A 21,354-nucleotide genomic window follows, 5' to 3' on the forward strand; every position below is an offset into this window, starting at 1 on the left:
CCTGGACAAGATTTGCACATAATTAAGGTAAGCATATCATCCCTACATTAACAGAAACTATTTTGTCAAGTACAAGTACACCTGACTTAAAAAATTGGCACCTGATAAAATTTATTGCTATTATCCAGCTCCTCCATATTTTACTTGATCATGAACTTAATCAGTTAGGAAAAGCCAAGTATAGCTTTATCACCTGAGAGGCATAAAAAGGTCACTTTCAAAAGAGGCTTGCTTAAACCATCTGTGCCAACACACAAGAAAGCCAACAGCATATACCCATGGTAGGAAGCCAAACCATCAACTACTGAAAGAACGGTATCAAAATATTAAGCATCGTACCTCCACACTCTTCTATAAGATTGGCTATGGTTTCTGCTTCATCTTCAGCCATTTTTAATATATTACTTAGTCCATCCAGAACCACTTGCACAACTTGCGCATCTTTTACTGTCAGCAAATTGCAAAAGGGAGGAATTACATTTTGTTGAATTAAGTATGCCACCTAAGGGGGGAAAAAAGCAAATAGTTAAATTAGGAACATGACAGAAGCAAACAATGCACCACAAGCAAACGAGTTTAATGAAGTCAAATTACTCAAAGTTACCCAACAAGGTAAGAGCATTCTCTAGCAGTCACTTTCAGAAATTCTTGTTTTAGAGCATTGAAAGGTAACGTTTGTGTGTTGTTACAAATTTATTTCAAGTCTACAATACACAAGTAGTAGATATGGTGAATTTTTCAGTATTAGACAAGGAGTTTCAACCTCATCTTTGAAGAACAACACCACCACCCCAACCCTGCCACAAACCTAATTAATATTCTGGGCTCATAAGAAACCAGCATTTTTCTACTCAATAGCTACCATCCTTATAATTACCACACTCTTATCCATAGAGGGGGAAAAAGTAAAAAGATAGAGATGTCAAATGACCAAGAAGCTCATCAGAGGTTAAATGCAGTTTTTCATAGCTGCTAGGCCATCCTAACAGAAGAGCTTCAATCCAAATCCCCATTGATACTCCTAATCTCAGGTCATTCCAGAAACAACAACTGAAGTTCACTCTTAAATCCCTTGTGGAAAAGTGAAGAGAGTTACTGAACGGAGGAATACAGACATTCATAATCCTGGCACAGTAGTCTAAACCAATCAGCTGATGTACTCTCTCAAATGCACCCCAGAAAGATAATGGACCTTTTCTTAAGGTTTCACTCACTTGGTCTTTTCTTCCGCTGATCGTTAAGTTGCTTATTGCCCAAGCGGCTTCTTTCTGAGTACCAAAGTCACCCTAAAGATACAACCACAAACAGAAATAATCATTCCAGTTTTTATGTTATGTAGTATTCCAGTAAAATCTTGTATTTGTTACAGTCCATTCTGCATGGCATCACCGTATCAGTTTTCAGTAAGTAGGAAAAGTAACTAACAAATCCTGTAGATGTTTGAGTTTGCTTCCCTGCAACCATGTTTTTAAATTGATCTTCCAGAGGAAAAGAAATTTGTTTGCAGAGTAAATAAAAACTGTAGTAGTCCACTCCTGCCTTCCTTATCAACAGCTGTCATGTATTACGGTGATAGATAAGCAGCAAGTGTCAATTTTGATAAACCACTGTACATACTATAACTGTGTCTGCCTCTGAAGTTAGTCAACTCAAGTCCACTCACTAAATTTAAAGAGAAAGGTCTCCAACTCTTCTCAGGGATCAATAAATTGGCAATAAATAACAGAAGTATTTGTGAACAGCTCTGTGTTACTTAGGGGAAAAGACAAGTATTTCTACAGTCTCAACCCCAGCCTCTACACTGAAGCAAGATACTGCATCTTTGTCATGGCTGAACACATCATAAGGCTGGTATTTCTGGCTTCCTTCCACACTTCAGGAAAGAAAAATCAAGTAATGAATAAAGCAAAAAGTAGGAAATGTTTGAGAGAGAGAAATGTGCCATTCCCATTTAAAAACACGCTTTTAGCCACCCTTCCTTCTCACAAGGCAGATCCTTGGGAGCACAATGTGGTTTGGAAACTGATGTTTTAAAACAAGACACTAACGCCCAACAACTGAAAAGGAATACAGGTATTTGAAGTCCTAAATGATGACACACTGGCAACTACTTGACTCTACTATTTAATAAAAAAGGTAATAAAAGCATTCCTCTCAACAAGCTTCACCTATTACTGAAAAGAAGGAGACATCCACACAGCGTGTTGCTTTTCTATGGCAAAAACTCCGAACACACAAAAGCTACAATTATTTTCTATGGCCACCTATTTTTTTGTTGATGCAGTTTTACTTGTTCTAAATGCAGTAACACAAACAGGTTAATAAACGCCACATTGAGCACTTCCTTAGGTTTCCAGACAAGATGGGGGGGGGGAGATGAAGTCATCAAGCCTAACTCAATGCTGTTCCCATGCAGACCTCTTCACACCACACGACAGTAAAAAATTCTATCCCCATTGTTTACAAAGTGAGAAACACAATTTAAATGAGATTTAGAAGGACCCGAGATCCCCTGATCTGCTTCCTTTCCCCAATACATCTGGCATCCATCATCTCACAGCACTTCACAAAAGAGTATCAACACTAATGTATTTTATCTTGCAACATATGGAAAATGCTCAAGGGTATAGTTTACCCCTGCCCCCCACGTTTACAGTATGATGTAAAACACAAAGCAAGGAATTCAATGTCACTTTCCCCAATTAAGGAAACAAACTGTTAAGTCCTTCTTGTTATCTAACCTTATCTAGAAGATGTATTATCATTGGAACAAGGTTTGCATCTATTACTGCCTGAACTTGCTGCTGATTTCCTGCAGTGATGTTAGACAGGAACCACACGGCTTCCTGCAAAATAAAAGCATGTGAGACATTATTAATTCAGAGAGTCTTCCATATCATATTTTATTTCCAGTCCAGCAAGATTTTATACATGCACATTTTTAGATCTGCAATTTATACACTAGCCAATCTTAAATACAATCAAGTATTTTATCAGTCTGACTGTACATAGCTGAATTCCTACTAAGTAGACTAGACGTACAGGCAACAAAGATGACAGTCTCGCCTTAGGAGACTCTACAAGGCTCTTCAGTCTTTCATTGTTACCAAATTACAATCAAATACTCCAAAATCCACAGATTAAAAGGAAAAATTATTTGGAGACAAAAAAAAGTCACAGGGCTACAAGTGAGCACTCATAATTGAATATGTTGCTGAGAATGAATGCTATAGCAGTTTTCAGCTGATGGTCAGATGAGCTCCAAAATGCATTACAGCATCATGTTTTCCAGACATGAGAGCGATAGAAGACAGTATGTTCTTTACTTGCTTCGTAATGTTTCTCTTCTTAGCGTTAATCATCAAGAAAATGCAACACCTATTACTTAAATGTTTGCTTTTCAAGAATACTGTAAAGTTAGTCTAGTTTACGATCATTCTGTCTATAAGCCCAGGACTCTCTCCTTCCAGCAATAACCAACAGTAGGACCCTAGGAAAGTATGTAAGAAGAGATCTTTTCCCCAGTAGGCCCTCCCAGTCCTGAACAATTGAAATTTTGAACTAAGCCAAAGACTCTATCTGGATTCTTATGTTAAACAAGGATTGAGAGCCCTCCACCTCCACTTTTTAAGTGGGATTCTATACTTTAGTCAGGAAATAACAAAAATGAAGTCTATTCAGAGCATCAACTTTTTTAAACCTATAGTTGATAAATTTCTCCCTTCCTAAAAACTCCCCATCGCTCCTTCAATTGCCTTCTCATCTCAACTTATCTGCCATGACAACTTTTTAGACAAGTATTTCTCTCAACTTGAGATTCAGAAATTCTCACATTTCATTCAACTGAGTCTCATGGATCAGATCACAGGATCACTTTCATTAGTGAACCTGTCAGAGATTTAGGATGCCTAGGCTTGTCTTGGTGGGCTTGTTTTGGGCTTTAATCATTGGCAATGTTGTGAAGTGACACCCCAGAACTTAACAACATGCCTCAGATGCACTCCGGAATCAGCACTGCATTATCAGTGCCCCCGTTCAAAGCCTTTTCTATACATGCGCATGCACGCACACACACACACAATTCCCCACAGCCCACCCCCAATCTGACTTGGTTTACATTCACTTATCACACACACTCCATTCGGAGAGACATCCAATTATCTCTATTTCATCACTTCCAAGAGAGTCAGTTTAATTAAAGTGACATTTCACGTATCAAGAACTCTAACTTTAAGTCAACAGCCAGAATTAAGACAAAACTTTAATTTCATACAAATTCAATTAGAAGAATTAGGAAACAACATTCTTGTCAAGTACAAGTTTGCAGCTCCTTCAAGATTTTTCTATGGATGTTAACTTCAAGAAAAATTTCAGCTCCCTGCCTGCTGTTGCCATAAACTAGTCTAAGTATTCAATTACTCAAATCTCTACCACACTACATTATGCGGAATCCAAAACAGCAAAGCCAAATATAAAAAAGTTTATCAACCTGATGCAATCTCTGCAGTTACTTACCTTATTAATTTTTTCTTTGGGATGTGTCAGAAGTGCTGGAAAATGTGAAAGAGCTTCACAATTCAGAACTACCTGTGTCTGTTCATCGGTACCAGTGACAATGTTTCCTACAGCTCTCAGTGCAGCAGTCTGAAACAAAGCGTTTTCTTTAAAGAGTTCTTTTAAACATTATTCTAGTTGAGCACATACTTTCAAACAGTAACAGTTAAAAAGGCAAAAGGTTTTACGCAAATGCTATACCCCACAGCAAAAAGTACTCTTTAAACTTCAACATAAACTATAAAAATAAATCAGCTACTTTCTCTAGTACAACATTTTGAGCAACACTTCCTGAAAGTTATCTGAACTTACTTGCACTTTAACTTCTTGATGACTGAGGAGAGGAACCAAATGAGGGACTATTCCAGAGTCTATCACCATCTGGATCTGTTCATTGCCAGCATCCGTTAGATATGAGAGTGCCCAGACTGTATCTACCAATATCTAACAGTAAAAACATTTATTTGTAAGTAGTACAGAAATATCACATCTTACAAAAAAAAAATTAAAATGTAAAACAATTCTCATTGTGAAGCCAAAATTGATGCAATACAGCAAAACCCCACTTTGTTTTACAAGCTTCATATATTCCACTCTACAAAAGTCTGAAATACCACTGCTGTTCAACCTGTTCTAGCTCCAAAGAATACAAAGATTAAAAAACCAGCTAAACAGCAGCTAAACTGCTAACTACAGCTTAAATTCTGAAGGATATAATAAAATCTGTTCTTTTCATGAAGTACCGGAAGACAATGTGAGGTATTAAAGACTCGCCCCTGGAAGGAAGATAAAGCCCTAGCAAGTATTAAACTACGGGCATTTGGCACTCTCAAACCAATGAGCTGTGCATTATATGGCATCAAGTTATTTCTTTCTTGGCATTCCACCACAAAATTTAAGAAAAGCTTGGAATTTTTTTTAACATCTGGTGCACTAGCACTTAGACTGAATTTCCTGTGTGTGTGTGCATACATGTGTGTATTCACACAGAAAAGTCAATTTAAATAGCAGTAAATCAAAACATTTCAAGTGATGGTTTACAAAAAAACTGAGTATTGTTTCAGCTGACAACTCTTGACTGATTCACAAATACAGCCATTTCAAGAAATTAAAATAAGCTTAATCTCATCTACTTATATATGAGAAATTAAACAGCATAATTACTACACAAACTTTAGTTAATATATTTAAACATATTTTAGTAAAGCATTGTTGCCATTAACTTAGACAACGAAGCTACAACTTCACTAGGAAAACTTAAGTTCTAATCAAAAAATCCTGTATTTATCTGTAAATGAATGTTCACAGATATACAACTGAAACTGCATTTTATTTTTAAGTGGAGGGAAAGTACGTGCAAATAAACACTTGCAAAGATACAGGGAAATACCAAGTAAAAATCATACCCAATACTTAAAAATACGCAGTTAAAAGATATTCAAGTTTACCATAATGAAAGAGAACATCTCAGATTTTTTTTTTTAAGAAAAAATTATGACAAGCTTTACACTTCAGCTAAAAAAGCTGTATCGTAACACAAAACTGTCTCTAAGTGGTGTTACTTACATTTACATCTGTGTGGTGAATTAAAACACAGAGCGCTGGAAGGATCTAAGGAGGAAAAGAAGTATCTGACAGTTATTTTTAAGGCAGGCAGATATTCAGCTTCAGTTCAGTTACATCGAACAGCGAGCAAATTCAGTCACCTCCTGAATGGTTTCCATCGGTGGAGGAGGATCTTTGTGACGGCACAAGTTGACCATGACCCAAGTAACATTTCTTAAGAAAGTTATGGGAATAGATGGGCTGATGAAGGACAGCAGTGGTTTCACTACTCCAAGACTAATAACGTAATCTCTACACTGGGGTCCATCACCTGTTTGAGACAAAGAATTATTAAGAAGACGAAGATCATCCCATGTCGTTCACAAAAAGCCTGATTTCTGCACACTTAAAATTTCAGTTATTTAAAATGCATACAAAGTTAAAGAATACGGGCCTTGGAAAGATGCATATTAATATATATAGATACATATCTAGATACATCTATCATAAAGACACTTATATAGAGCTTTAGTAAGACCTGTGGCTGCCTGCCCAATTGCTTCATTTTGAACTACACATTCAAATAGCTACAATCTTAACAGAAAAGTGTTCCATAATTTATAGCCGATGTACAGGCTAGGGTGGTGGTAGGCAAGGGAAAAGGAGTGGTAGACAATGCCAAACCACCAAGAATAGTTGATAGCCCAATGTATTCCTGAATATCAAGTTTATAATCAATACTAAAACATCCCAGTAGTTGAAAATTGGCTGAAAATAGGTATCGTCAACCTCGTATCTGAAAGATAAACATGTCACTGCCCAGGTATCACTACAGCTGCCTCGAAAGCAGCATCTGACTTGTACTGCACATGTATCACTAACAGCTTCAGGCAGTTAGAATACTGTGGATTTTGTCGGTTTGCTTCTTAAGAAGGACTAGGCATTTCTAAAATATCAGACTGTAGCAATCTCAGTATTTCAGAACTGGTACGAGTCCTCAAGCGCTACAAACATAGTGAGGGCTATAAACCACAAAGCTAATGCTTGCACAAGAAGAGGAAAAATCAAACGCAAGACTGAATGATCACAACTTATCTAGAATTCAACACAATTTATGTAAGCTCAGATAAAATTTCAGGACCCAATGCAAACCACAGTTTTTATATCAACAATCTGCATGTCCGTTTGCCAGTAATTCCTTTTCTTGTACCTGGAAGGAAAGCGTGTAGGCATATGTTTTTGGGTGCACGCCATTGATACACAACAGAGAAAACAGGAATAAGTTAAGAACAGGGTAACTGCCAGTCTAACAGTTGCCTTTTGTCTCATAGCTGACTATCTTCAAGTTTTAACACACAAAATCCTACCTAGTTTATTCATTCAATACCAAAAGGAACTTAGAAATTTTTAGTGGCAGGAGTTAACACAAACCTATGATATTTCCTAAAGCCCACACGGCTTGCTCACAAACATTTTGATGAGGTGAATGCAGCAGTCTCAGAAAAAGTGGCACAGCATCTGAAAGAAACAAACAAAACCCCATGCAATTGTTAAGAAATACATTTCTCAAAGGATAAAACAGTTTACAGAATTAGCTCTTAAATAAAATTTCAGTACTGCATGAAGAATTTTTCTCCTGGTTAAGTACTGGTCAAAACTTAATAATTAACTTCCCAGATGATACTGAAATAAACCACACTGTAACAATTCGTCCTTCATTCCACTTTCTTACAGAGCCCACACTTCAGAATATTATTGAAAGCAACTCTTAAAATAACCCAACATTTAATTTCTAAGTCTCACAAGTTTACTGAAGCTTGTCAGGACTCCAAATTTAGTTATACTTACTGAATTTAGAAATTCCATGCCAAGTTATCTATCAGAACCAACTGCAAAGTAGTAACTGTTTAAGACGAACCCCATGAATTAAAATTGGTCAACTTCAAGAGTCAGTAGGCATGCATCTACATTACTGACTGGTAACGCAGTACAAGGGAAGTACAGGGGTTTCGTGTGTTTCAATCTTACTGATTTAACAGCAGCTGTTTCTACAAATCTAGTTGTTTTGGTCTCCTGAAAGCTAATACAGATGCATTCCTCAATGTGAAGTGTCCTTTTATACCACAAAGTTTTGACTCTACTCAATTTGAGACCCGTGATCTAACATACCGCTATGTGACTCAAAAAAACCCCAAAAGAAATAAAAAAGCCAACTGACTGAGCACTAAGAAACCGATTCAAAAGGCAATACACAAAACTCCACAGCTGTTATCAAGGTAGCTACTTTGCTACCCTATGTTCGTGTCAGACAGGAGAACGCTCCCAATATTTAGAACTAAAGCTAAGCTAATGTTTCAAACACATCCTACATGCACCACATTTAGATAACTGATCCTTATTTTTTTATCCCCAGCACTAAGGTGCTTGTTTACAGGATTTGCTAATGACTGTTTAGTCTGCAAGAAACACTCAATTTACCTTAGATTATGTATTTCAAGAGAGGCTGGTATTTTTAGTTAGACTCTTTCTCAATGTAAAACATTTTTTCCTAGACAAACAACAAATCACAACAGATTTCTTATTTCCTGCTAAATAAAGGTATTTTACAATCCCTATATGCAAGGAGAAAACACATCCTCAGCAAGCATACTAATAAGTACTTTTGGAAAGATTACAACAGACCATCTTTTTCATTGAAATAAATCATTACAAGAAATAAACCATACTTTCATATGTTATAGCTATTAAATTGGCTAATATAGTGCATACACACAGGCCTAGCTAAATCAGAGATCACCACTGAAAGAAATATTTACTATATTTGACACTCTTCTTCAATCCATTGATAAGCTAGGTTTAAATAAAAGAAGTGTTCTAGATCAGAGGTGTGGGACAGATTATATATTAATTAGATTTCCAAAAGAAAACTCAGGATGCAAGTGGGAAAGGAAGAGGAGGAAGATGGGGAAAAAGGAAAGTTAAAACCATTAGCAAAGATCCACACTATAATGGCCAAATCCAAGCTATATCAAAGTTAACAGGCTCTTAACAGTGAGCGTTTGTAGAAGCAAAGGGCAACTGATCTTCTAACCCACGCAAACTCAAAACATACATTCGATTAAAAAAAAAAAAATCCCTTACGCTGAAGTCACCTGCCTTAAGTTCCATCACATCCGCTGTGAAGAATTAACCTATTTTTCCAGTTAGATTTTTGAAACACATCCAGTCATTTAACAGAGAAGATGGTGCTAAGAACTTTCTTATGAATATGTATTTTTTTCAAAATATAAAGCCTATAATACACAGTTTGTGAAAAGCCTGTAACTGCTTAGCACTAACAATGGAAAAAACCAATAATCTTTGATCACTGAAGTGACAGAGTCAGTCATGGAATATATGTAAGAAACACTGACATTTCAACACTTCACCACCACCACACATCTTAGAAACTGTACTTACTACACTGAATAGAAGTTCCAAGTAGCTTAAGTCAACATATTATGGTTGGGAGATAACAAACAAACAAAAAAGATCAAGCATAATTTTGTGTCTTTTCATTGCTGGAAGCATGGCATGTTTAATGGTACCAGCGGCACGCACTGCAATACAACACTGATTCCAACCATTAAGGCTACTAGTATCTCACATAATGTAATTTTTGTGGACCTTTTTCCTCACATTTTAGGCAAAAAAAATTGGTTTACTGTATGTTTGATTCTTCCTTGGTTCTCAAGAAGCTCTGCTGCTTTATTCACTCAATTCAAAAAGCCTGCAGACACTTCTACTTAGTTCTGCTTTACAACAGAAGTACTACTTTGAGTTAGGACATGTTTAGAGTACAGAAGAAAGTTTGCTTTGCAACTCAGATTCCAAGTCCAACAGCAATTCCTTCCTGTGCTTCAGATTCATCAAAATACAAAGGACAGCGTTTTTCTTCAACTGGATTTTGGAAGACGTTCAATGTGAGGCACCCTCTGGACTTGGTCCACATCTATTCCTCCCTCTTCACAATAAGATAGGAAATTCCTCCATGGGAGTATTTTCAGGTGTTGCGGGTTTGGGTTTTTTTTTTGGTTAGTTTTGCTTCACGGTTTTTTTTCGTTCTGTTTTCTGGGTGGTTTTGGTTTGTCTTTTTTTTTTTTTTTAAGTTTGAAAACTGAAAACCAGCAGATATCAACTCTGCTACAATAGTATGAGTTTCCAGAAGAGATTACTCACCATTAGGAAACCCAACTGAATTTAAAATCTGAGAAAAGGAAGAACAAAAGTAGGTGTGCGCTTCAACTGATGCTGCTTGCCAGAGAAGAGGTAGAACATCTGGCAGGTGACTTCATGGGCAGGTCCTTCAGACACGTGCCTGTGATTGACAACTCAATTTCAACCATCCTGGCTATCGCATGAAGGGCCAATCTTAACAGGTGGATTGATGAACAAGCTTGAGATAGAGGAACAGGAGTGTGGATGCTTTTTATAGCATCATTCAGATGATCTTATTTTTGTGGAAGCTACAGTGCATGCTTTATCAATGATCAAACACTGTTGGACTTACTAGATTGAACTACGGCCTGTGTTTGTTCAGAGGTTCCAGAGGCAATGTTTGTCAAAGCCCATGCAGCTTCAAACTGTAAAGAAGGACTGCAAAGTAAGGAAAAAAAATTAAAAGTTATTGTAACATGAGTTTTCAAATCAGACATCATAGGCACATTAGCTCATACCAAGAATTCTTGCAACAATTAAATATTCTGAGTTTTAGAAATACTCACTTGTCATCTCTTTCAAGACAGTGCACTAAAATTGGTAATATTCCTGATTTTATTAGATCGTCAATTGGTGGATTGCGATCACTGGAAAGTAGCTTTCTGTTTAGGAAAAGGAGAAAACAGAAGACTTAACAGACAAATCACAGGATGAGAAGTCATGACTGGAAAGGATCTCTGGAGGTTGTTTAGTCCAAACTTCTGCTCAAAGCGGGATTATTGCTGACACTAGATCGGGTCAGTAATGCTTTCCCGTAGTTGAGTTTCAGAAGCCTTCAAGCATGGAGATCCAACAACCTCCTTGGACAAACTGTTGCAGTGCTGCACTACCTTCTGGGCTGGAAAGTTTTTCCCCAGTATGTGTGTCTCATTTAGTAAGGATATAATGCCAGAGAGCAAGGATTCACAAAGTACTACCGCAAACAACAGAAGTGTACAAACTTGTTTCAATTTTTAACCCCTTTAGTTTCACCTTTCTGCAGTGAAGGAACTAAGGAGAATGAAAAAAGCTTCTTGGAGAGGACAACGTGGTCTGCCACACCAAACTTTTACTAGTAGTGGGAAGTGAGATTATATATAGTCATCTCTTCATGTATCAGCCTATTCACAAACACATGAAAGGCTTGACAGAACACAGTAACTAGAAATCAACTCTCCACTGCTGCTTTATCCCGAAAGATATCACTAGTGTGTTAAAGGGGGCAACACGGGGAAAGAGACAACGAGACGAAGAAAAGCCACAGTTGCAAAACAAAGTATCTCAGAAAACCAAGCAATCACAATAGGGAGGATCTGAACACAGACTATGTGAAGACTCTTGTAATAATCAGATGTGCATTTTCAACTTCCAACTAAGTAAAGGAGATTCCTTTTAGAAGTGAAGACAATTTATATCTACAAGCTTATAAAAATCAAGGAACAAAAGTGCACTTACAGCATCTTAATACTGATTTTTGTTCACTGACAAAACAATCATAGTGCAATCTATTCACAACCCATCTGCTCAAGTAAGTAGAGAACTCTACTACAAGAATCAAATAAAACTTCAGGTTTGGGGGTGGGGGATTTTTTTGTTTGGTTTGGGTTTGCTTTTTCTTAAGCACTTCTATTCAAGTTTTTCTGTTCTTCATATTCCAGTTGTATGTTTTGAGGTTTAGACTTGGGCAAGATTTTTCCTTCCTCTTCCAGCTTCAGACCAAAGGACGGTACAGATTCAATCAGGACTGAAAAGCATTTGTCTTCACCTCTAAAACATACTTTAATGCCTTTCCAATAATGTAAACTGCACTGCTTTAATTTTAAATTAGTTTTCAATTTAAAAAAAACACAGTTACAATGGTAAGAAATCCACAGAGACATTCCCATTTCAAGTCAGGCTTAATTCAGTGTACTTTAGCCTAACTTGGTTTAGATCACCTACAGTAAATAGGGTGATCTACATGATGCTACCCTGAGTTGATGAAACTTTTTAATGAAGACAAGTTGCCCAGTGGAAACGGGCACAGAAACTGTTCTTTCCCCTATCAGTTTCAAATACATTAACTCCCAAAAGTCAAAGTGACTTCCAGTTCACCTAACTTCTCTTTGATTTGGAAGCCTTCCCTTGCACTTGAATCAACTCCCTGGACCACAGAGGGTAAACAAATACAAAGTTGTAGCTTTCTGCTACAACAAAAAAACCCATCCAGTAGTTCACGAACAGCAGTTAAATACTACATTTGTGCAAGTAAAATTCACAAGAGTATTTTAGGATCACTTCTTGAATACATACAACTATGTAGAATTCCTCTTAAAGCAAAAGTGGTTTTCGTGGCCTAATCCATGAGAAAACTAGGAGGACTGTGCTAGTTCTTTCTGTATTTAAAGCCAAAGAGTTCACAGTTCTGCTATTTATGTATTGTACTCTACTTGTGAGAAGCATCAAGTATTGCACTAAGATAAATCCTAGTATTTATTTATACATAACGAAAATCCCAACTACTTCAAGGACCTAGGTATTTCGATTTTTTTTGGTAAAGTTCTACTTATCAAGTATTCTTTTTTAAAATCAGTAAGTGACATACTTTTTCTAGTTAAGTTAGAATACATTTTCTGAATTTAAGAGCATGGTAAGAATAAAAATAGTGTATTTGAGAAAAGTGTGCTCTTACCTTGCAGCCTGCACAGCACTTAACTGTATACCCTGGTTGTCACTTGAAGCATTCTAATATAAAAGAGAATTTAGACTTTTCACACATTTGTCACCATGACATGAAGCATGTTCAAACAATTAATTTTTTTTTTACCTGTACTATTGCCTCCAAAGAAGTGTTTTGCTAGAAAACAGAAACAAATGCAGTTAGAAATTAGAAATGTCTTTTAAGTACATAAAAAGAAGACATGCTTGAGAGTTAATTTAATTCTTACCACTCTAAAGTCACCATCTATATCAGAATCTTCACAGATATCTTCATGGGGAACATTTCTCCTCTTTAGAAGATGCTCATCTCTTTTGTTCTTAAAGGGAAAAATGATTTAATACCTTTAAAACTTTGATTTAGGGGGTATGGGGGGTGTTAAGAAGGGAATAGAAGCTTCTGTTTTAAACAAGCATCATAAACATGCTTTCATTCATAGTGTTCAAATTTCCAACATTCAAAAAGTTGGAAAGGGCTTCAGAGAAGCAAGTTTTGGAAACCACTTCTTCCTAGAAAAATCTTCCATCCAACTTTGTCTACAGCAGTAACTACTTTTGCTGGAAGTTTCACGTGCACACATCCATCAACACTGACGTTACAACCTATTTGTCATTGTTTGTAACAAGATAAGACAATGCCCACCCAGAGGCTAGTTATCTGTTCATCCCAGAGGGAAAATAATTCAAGTTATGATTATTTTTTTTCAAGAGCTAGTGCTCCAACAATTCTAAACAGTGTTATCTTCACACATACACTCTTCCACTCTTACTTGTGTGTTGCATTACTGTTTAGAATAGCTTTCTGTCTACAGATTAGCAGGAACATCTGATTTTCAAAGGAATAAACATAAGCTTTTTCTAAGTTTTTAAAACTTAGCTGGAGAAGCAAGAATTATTCCCTTCAATAGATTACAAATAAAATTCTGTTTTTTCAGGACAAAAAATACGGAACTTCTAGTGCCAGGTATGGTAACTTTAGAACTTCCTTCTAAACCAAATTACCTTCACAGAATTAGTAAAGACAAATAGATAGTTTAACAATGGTGTTCTTGGCAGACTACAGAAGAACACAAAACAGCAATTTTTTGTTGTTTTTTTTTTTTTTTTAAATCCTTTAACAAAAACTCTTGCATTTTACTAACACAGTCAAATCCCATTTGGTAAGAACAACGCTAGGCCATCTCACCTTTCTCAACTCCACAACCACTTCATTTCTTTGTCTTCTCATAGTCTGAAAAGAACCAAGATCAAAGTACATTACGCTCTGAATCTAGACAAAGTAATTAAAAAAGTTCTTGCACAACTATTTTTAAGTTCATGCACTTTAAACAGTACGTGTACACACAGGATTTCATTCTCATTAGAAAAGTAGAGATCTGACAGGGAATGGAGATAACCGGATTATTTCTGCCTGTATTATTTCACAGTAAAACAGAGTCTCCTAGGCCTTCACGTTGAAGAAAAAAGGGTATACGGGATCAGGGAAGAAACAAGTGTCTTTTAACAAAGGGCAACGTTGAAAGGAGTTGTGCATAAAACAGCACCAAAAGCATTACAAACACCATGCCAAACTAACAGAAAGCATACAAAGTTTGCCTAACATTTATAACCTTTTCTCGATTCAAGGGGTTTTTAACATACACAGATAGATAGAGTATGAGCCAAAACTGCTACTTTTTATAAAAAGGCATATTGGTAAACTTGAAAACTGCAAAGTGGAAGTCAAGCACAACTGCCTGCCTACACATCTAAGTAAGAACTGGCTCAGAGCAGCAGGGGAATCGGGTGATTAAGCTGCCTGGGCTGCACTACCAGACCAGCTGATCAGCCAGAAACTGGCAAGGAGCACAACCCTGCACTAACAGGTGACTGTCACTGTACAGCTATACCGAAAAGCAGAGGCTGAAGTTCAGACTGTGCAGGTAATCCCTCATCTAAACAAAGTACAATCGCTAAAGCAAAAAGAATTTCAGTATTGTAATTCTTCAGAATAACTAGATCCAGACAACAGCAGGCCCTTTTTTCAGTGATGCCCACCATGCTCCTCATAGAAGTATAGCACTCTGACTGTCCCCTTCCAGACACAAAAGGGGAGAAAGTTCTACAAGAGCTCTCGTTCACCCAAACCTCCACAAAGGTATCTGGGAGAAACAAGTAAGAAAGTAAATTTACAGATTTCACACTTTTCTGATATGCGTACGTTCCTATTACCATAAGAAACAGTACTAGCCTTGCAGAATGGTTTTATAAACAAGGTCAAATTAAGAGACCTAGTAAGCAAAGCTGAGTTACAAAAATATTATTCGTAAATGAAAAACAATGAAAAACACATAAAACCCTTGGCACTGTAAGAGCTTTTTTTTTTGTCATTTTTTTCTACAGCTCCCATTGAGAGCCTTCAGAAAAAAAGCAACTGTAAATATAAATTGGTTTACTACTGCTTGTGTTACTACAGTGTAAAGCAAAAATAGAAAAAAATCAGTCTATAGTGATTTCATTCTATACTTGAATTTTGCAATGAGTGAGAACAACAAAGTTAAAAAAAAATTGTATTTTTATTGTGACTTCACCATTCACAAGCCCAGAGAAAGCTCGAAATCCTGGAGCATAAGGGACTGTGTTAACACAGAATACAAGGAAAAGGAACAGCTAAGAGAGCTTTTGAACAGCAATAAGCAGTAGCTCTGCAGATAAGGTTTAAAAGCTTGACTTTCAGAGGCATAATTATTTTTTTCAAGAGGAATGCGCATTTCATCAGAATCAAATTTCCAGCTCTGAACAAGACAGTTTACCTTCTCAAATAAAGGAATTAAAATGAAAAGAGCAGGAAAGGAAGCAAGTGGAAAAGAAGGGCTGGTTCCCTGCTGCTTTGGAGGTAGAACTTTTCACCGCTTGAGGACCAAAATGCAGTTTATCATGAGAAAAACAGGCAGAGGAGGGAAAAAACCCAACACACCCACACAATGATAGCGTCCCACCATATAAAAGGCAAAGTATACAAGCATACTTAATGCAGCTGCTGCAGCACCTGGAATGACCAAGTAAGAGCCATAATGAGTAAGTACAAACTGTCCCACACTAAAAAGCACCAAAGCAAGTTTCAAGGAAATGCATGCATCTTTAAAGAACATTAATTCAATTGATCGGTCAAAATTAAAAGCTGAGTCTGATGCAGCTTAGATTCATGGCTTTTTCAGTTTTAAACCTATAAAAAGTCATGTCTGCTACATGAGGTCAACAGCTAACACTACTAGTATGCAGATAAGCTTTATTCCAGTGCTATGGACTTACTCTCCATAGCTAGATAAGCTTTTCAAGTATTTCTTAGAATTCTCCCAATGAGAGTGAGAATCCCAAAGGTGCAATCTCAAGACAAGAAAAAAACATATTCTAATAATAAATCTTTATTAACACTTTTCTGGCCCAATAGGTATGCTCTGAATTAATATAATACCTCTCTTACAAATACATGAATGAATTTAATGTTTTGTAGTAGCTCCAACTGAAGTGTCTAGAAGTCAAAAGAAGAAAAGTTTCTCTAGCAGCTATCTTCCTACACCTGCCTTTGTCAAACACACAATTACAGACTACTGCCATCATCACCTGGCAGTCCACGCTCCGAAGCATGCATCATTTCAACACTGGGGAGGCAAGCCCCCCGCCCACAGCTGCACACAGGGCAGGATGCTGACGCTGGCAGGTTAGCACTACGTAACTTCAGCCCAGGAAAGGGTTGCCTAGGATTCATCAGCAAAGGCATCTATCCCACCTGAATGATGAATGGTAACTCTGGAGAAGAGAGCTGAAGGCAAGACACACTCAATAGTCATTTATCTGTGCTCAAAGTGCTGCTACCTTCCTGGAGAAGGTGACACACTACTGGATACCACCCACCATTTACAGGCTTCAGAAAGATGCTGCAACTTTACAGCTGACTTATCTACCACAGGCTTTTGCTCTCAGCCAGTAACTTAGTGCTCAGCGTGGTTTCTGCGAAGTCTACTAACCTGGCATATTGAAAAAGAAAACAAAATGAGGAAAATCTCTGATAATAAGATTACAGAATTGCACCAAGTCCCCAGTAATCTCGCAAGATTGTTAATTAATGCCTTCCCAATCCACAACCGTTACTGCAACCTAACAAAATAAGCATACCTATCGAAAAGCTGTACTGCAAGAACGATTCTTCTCAACAGACTTCAACAATGGCATCACTGGTCACAGAAAAGCTGTTGCTAACCAAGGGCAAGACCCAACGTACGCTTTCAAGGAACAGAAGACTGAATTGTTAGAACACCAACTGTAAAGGGATATTAAGCTGTAAAGGATATTTGTATTGAGTCTGGCCAAGATGGAGGTAGTTTTCCCCACAGCAGCCTTCACAGTGCTGTGCTTTGTACTGGGAGCTGAAAAGGTGTTGATAACACACCAATTTTGGCTACTGGTGAGCAGTGCTTGCACAGCATCTGGGCTGTCTCTCCAACATTGACCCCTCACCAGTAGGCGGGTGGGGGGGACAACAAGATTTTGGGAGTGAACACAGCCAGGACAGCTGACCCCAACTGACCAAAGGGATATTCCACACCGTATAATATCTGCTCAGCAATAAAAAGCTAAGAGAAAGGAGAAGGAAGGGGAGGTATTTGTTATTTATGACATTTGTCTTCCCGAGCAACCGCTACATGTGCTGAAGCCCTGTGAGGTCTTTTTCTTCCATCTTATTTTCTTCCCACCCCTGTCCTGCTGAGGAGGGGAGCGATGGAGCAGCTGGGTGGGCACCTGGTGTCCAGCCAAGGTCAACCCACCACAACATTAAGAGTGATAGTTGCAATTACTAGCGAGCCCAAAAGGAAATTTATTCCAACTCAGGTGCTAACACACCTTCAGGACAAGCACATATGAGTGCACGTGTGTGTGATAGAGATAAGCGGAGAAGTGAGTGGGATCAAAACAAAGACTCCACCAAAAAAGCCTCAGATGTGTCATTTAGAAGTTTATTGACTTGAAAAATCATATATGCAGTTGATCAGACTTAAAAAAACCCCTGAAACTTCATCAACACTCTGCTGGAACAAGAAGAACGTTCTCCCTCCAGACATAAGCTGACAGGCCCTTGGTTTTAATTCCTGCCTGCTTCTGAAGAGGACCAGCATACCTTGGACTCACAAAAACCTGCACATGAAAGACAAGTAACCAATGAAGTCACTCTTAAGAACAGTTTACCAAAACAGGGCTCCACTAAAATAATTTTCTGTGTAAATAGTAGTCGGTTGACAAACTAGTTATTACTGGTCAACCTGTCGCTGGCTCTTCCTCCTAGGAAGACAAAACACAGAACAAATAAGAACTGAAGTTAGCTCTGTCAAGGAGTTTCACAGCATCATCACCTCAGCCTAGAAAGGGAACAGACAGTTTGGAGAAACTAACGTGACAAGCAGACTCAAGATCAACTTGTGTTGTTTTTTGGAAAATAGCTCAAAGCACAGAAACCTAGGTATAATGGTTTCTTGGCAAGTGGCACTGTAAAGCTAGATCCTCCCTTCTGTTCTGTATAAGACTTGACTTGATAGTTAGACTTCTCTGAATCAAAATTACCAGTTCTCAGCTTGTACTAACACAACTGTGAGTGGGAAACCAATCTCAACTTCAAAGTTTCTAGAAACAGAATTCAGAATGTTCCTTGGAAAGTGCTCCAATTTAAAAACGCACATCACTTCAGTACGAATTCATGTGGCTCTTTCAGTCATTGGAACCTGCTCTTCGTTTGCTACACTGAAAATCAAACGATCAAATCTATTTCTGTCAGCCTATAATCCTCCTTTTTTCAATTATATTTAGCTTAAGTTTTATCATAAGGGCTATTTTCTGACCATTAGTCATTACTGAGCCCTTCAGCTTATCATTAAAATCTTGTGTTAGCTGATGCCTGCAGGATTCTGATACATTCCAGAGTTTTTCACAATGCCAGAATCAGAGGAAGCGTTACCACGCTCCACACTCAGGAACAGCTCAGATCTGTTAGCCCTTTCTAAGTACACCAGCCTACACCTGGAGGTCCTGCTCAGCTAATGTATCCTGACCCCTCTTCCACTTCTTTCTCCAAATCACTGCTTCTCTAAAGCTCAGACTATCACACACATAACCTGTCTTTACTGTTTTGTGGGGCGGGGTTTTTTTGCTATTATAAAATATTTCACTCAAGTAGCTCTGTTTATGCACTTACAACAGGAAGGTTTGACAGCATACAAATAATAGTAGAACTTTATCTATTCCTGTCATTCTAGTGAATGGTTTCCAAAGGCACATAGTTTCTGTTGTGGAACTGCAAAGGCAATGGTTACTTTAAAGCAGAGCTGCTTGAGTCACCTTTCCTTCCTAGAAAGTTGCTACTCCGTGCTAGCACTAGTCTGGTCTACGATTCAAAATACAAAGCAAATAAAAAAAAAACCCACCACCAACAGGGATGAGGGGTGTGTGCACATGCAGAAGCAGACTACTATTTACCTCCAAAACCTGTTGTAAACTGGATGGCATTTTCAATTATTTTCTTTTTAAAACACCACTTACTACGGCCCAGTGCACAAACTGCTTACTCACTACACTAGCTACTCAGAAAGCACCCAGGCTGCAGACCACAGCTGGAGAAGACTAGTCTACAACCCAGAACGTCCACTGCAGTGATCACAGCAATGACTAAGAAACTTTGTCTTCTCCTTCACAGGTAGGAAAGGCACTGAACTACAAAACAAGGACAGAACCCTTCAGAGATACATGCCAGTTCATATTTGGATTTGGTAAAAATCCATACTCTTCATTCACTCTACATACATTCAGTTTAATCAAGTGATTTAGGTCCTCCCCTATCCGTTATTTTCCTCCCATACTAATCCAAGCTTATTTGCAAACTGGAGCAATAAAGTCTACTCTTAAGATCACTGATAAAAATGCTATTGGATTTTAAAGCCCACACAGTCTCTACAAGATACCACCAGAAAACACATCTCAGCAACTATTCCCCCTTCAGAATTATAATGGGACTCTCGACTCTCAGTTACAAACAAATAAAAATCAATATGACTTTGCACATGCTGTCATTCTAGTTTTTCCTGGAGAAGTTGTGCATGCCAAGTAAAATGCCTTACCCAAACAAATATCTAAGTATGATTTTAAAATGACAAAATGTATGAGCTTCACCACAGAACTACAAGTCAGCTTAAAGGAACCTATTTTTAACTCTGAGTGAAATTCCCGCTCTCGTTCAGGTCCTCCATATTTGAATCTCAAGCAAACTATTTTGTGTGGGATTCAGAAAAGGCTGAAAAGCTTCTGACTACCTGCAATATCCAGTATATCTCATAACATTACCTCTCCTCCAATCCCCTGAAGCTTCCTCGGTGTTCTCAAATAGAGTTAGTATTACAAGTCCAGGAACACTGCTGGCAACTCCTAAAATCCTGACACTGTGATCTTAAAACATCTAGATTCAATGACTGCTCCAAAATCAGTTTTTAAGTGCTCTGCATTACAATACTACGATTGTTTCACATCAGGTATCTCTGAATTACAGAGCAGAAATACTCATTTGACATTTCTCCTGTGCTGGCACTATTAAAGCAACTCTCAGTCTCTCACCCAGCAACACAGGCAAGTCAGGGAAGAAAAGGCCAGCAGAAACTCATCAGTTTCTTCCAGTATTTCCAGAGAAATAATATGCATGAAACATTTTTTATTTCATTTCAAAAAAACCTAAATATCAGTCAAATTTGAATGCTGCACCAGGCAACAATCACCAACAGAAAAGGAAATGTTGAATCACCTCGTAAAACAAAACAAACAAAAAAACTCACCCCAAACCTTCTCTTCAAAGCTTCCCAGAAGCTCAAGACCCCTAACATGCAGTACTAAACAGCAACTACTCAAAACCAAACAGTTCATAAAACTCTATTGCAGACACAATGAACAATTTGCACTTATCCTGGCCTTTGTATAGCAAAGATCTAGTATTTGATTTCAAGGTCTACGGTACCACAATTAAAAATAAATGTTGGAAAGAAAATTGGGTATCACCCCAGCCATACCCACAATAAACAGAAAAAACAGCTCATCCTTTCCTATTCAAGAAGAAAAGCCCAAGTAAAACTTGTTCCTCATTGAAGACACAAGATGAAAAAAGTTACCTTAATTAGCTTTCCGAGTAGATAAGCATTTGCATAATTTTGTATAAGAGTCCAGATAAGCACTTAAGTAAAGTTTTGGATGTTAAAAAAAAAAAGTGTCCCCACTTCTGCAGTTCTGTAAGGTTAGCTCCTTTGTGTGCTGTAA

The 21,354-nt window shown here is 37.7% G+C and overlaps 1 protein-coding gene across 1 annotated transcript in view; it reads right to left on the reverse strand.

Annotated features, from left to right (window-relative positions):
- KPNA4 (karyopherin alpha 4 (importin alpha 3)) overlaps positions 1-14,260 on the reverse strand; it is an 18,282-nt gene extending 4,022 nt beyond the window's left edge. Inside the window, exons 1-14 of the mRNA XM_009702151.1 lie at positions 14,219-14,260; positions 13,263-13,352; positions 13,142-13,171; positions 13,007-13,059; positions 10,863-10,958; positions 10,649-10,734; positions 7,531-7,617; positions 6,261-6,430; positions 6,121-6,165; positions 4,867-4,998; positions 4,516-4,644; positions 2,742-2,846; positions 1,215-1,286; positions 340-502 (exon numbers count right to left, since the gene is read on the reverse strand). Of these exons, the coding sequence (XP_009700453.1) occupies positions 340-502; positions 1,215-1,286; positions 2,742-2,846; positions 4,516-4,644; positions 4,867-4,998; positions 6,121-6,165; positions 6,261-6,430; positions 7,531-7,617; positions 10,649-10,734; positions 10,863-10,958; positions 13,007-13,059; positions 13,142-13,171; positions 13,263-13,352; positions 14,219-14,260 (1,300 nt within the window). The remainder of the gene's footprint in view (positions 1-339; positions 503-1,214; positions 1,287-2,741; positions 2,847-4,515; positions 4,645-4,866; positions 4,999-6,120; positions 6,166-6,260; positions 6,431-7,530; positions 7,618-10,648; positions 10,735-10,862; positions 10,959-13,006; positions 13,060-13,141; positions 13,172-13,262; positions 13,353-14,218) is intronic.
- Between the last annotated feature and the right edge of the window lie 7,094 nt (positions 14,261-21,354).

Source organism: Cariama cristata, unplaced genomic scaffold, assembly GCF_000690535.1.
Source record: "Cariama cristata isolate BGI_N322 unplaced genomic scaffold, ASM69053v1 scaffold22466, whole genome shotgun sequence".
In the NCBI taxonomy this organism is placed as follows: Eukaryota; Metazoa; Chordata; class Aves; order Cariamiformes; family Cariamidae; genus Cariama; species Cariama cristata.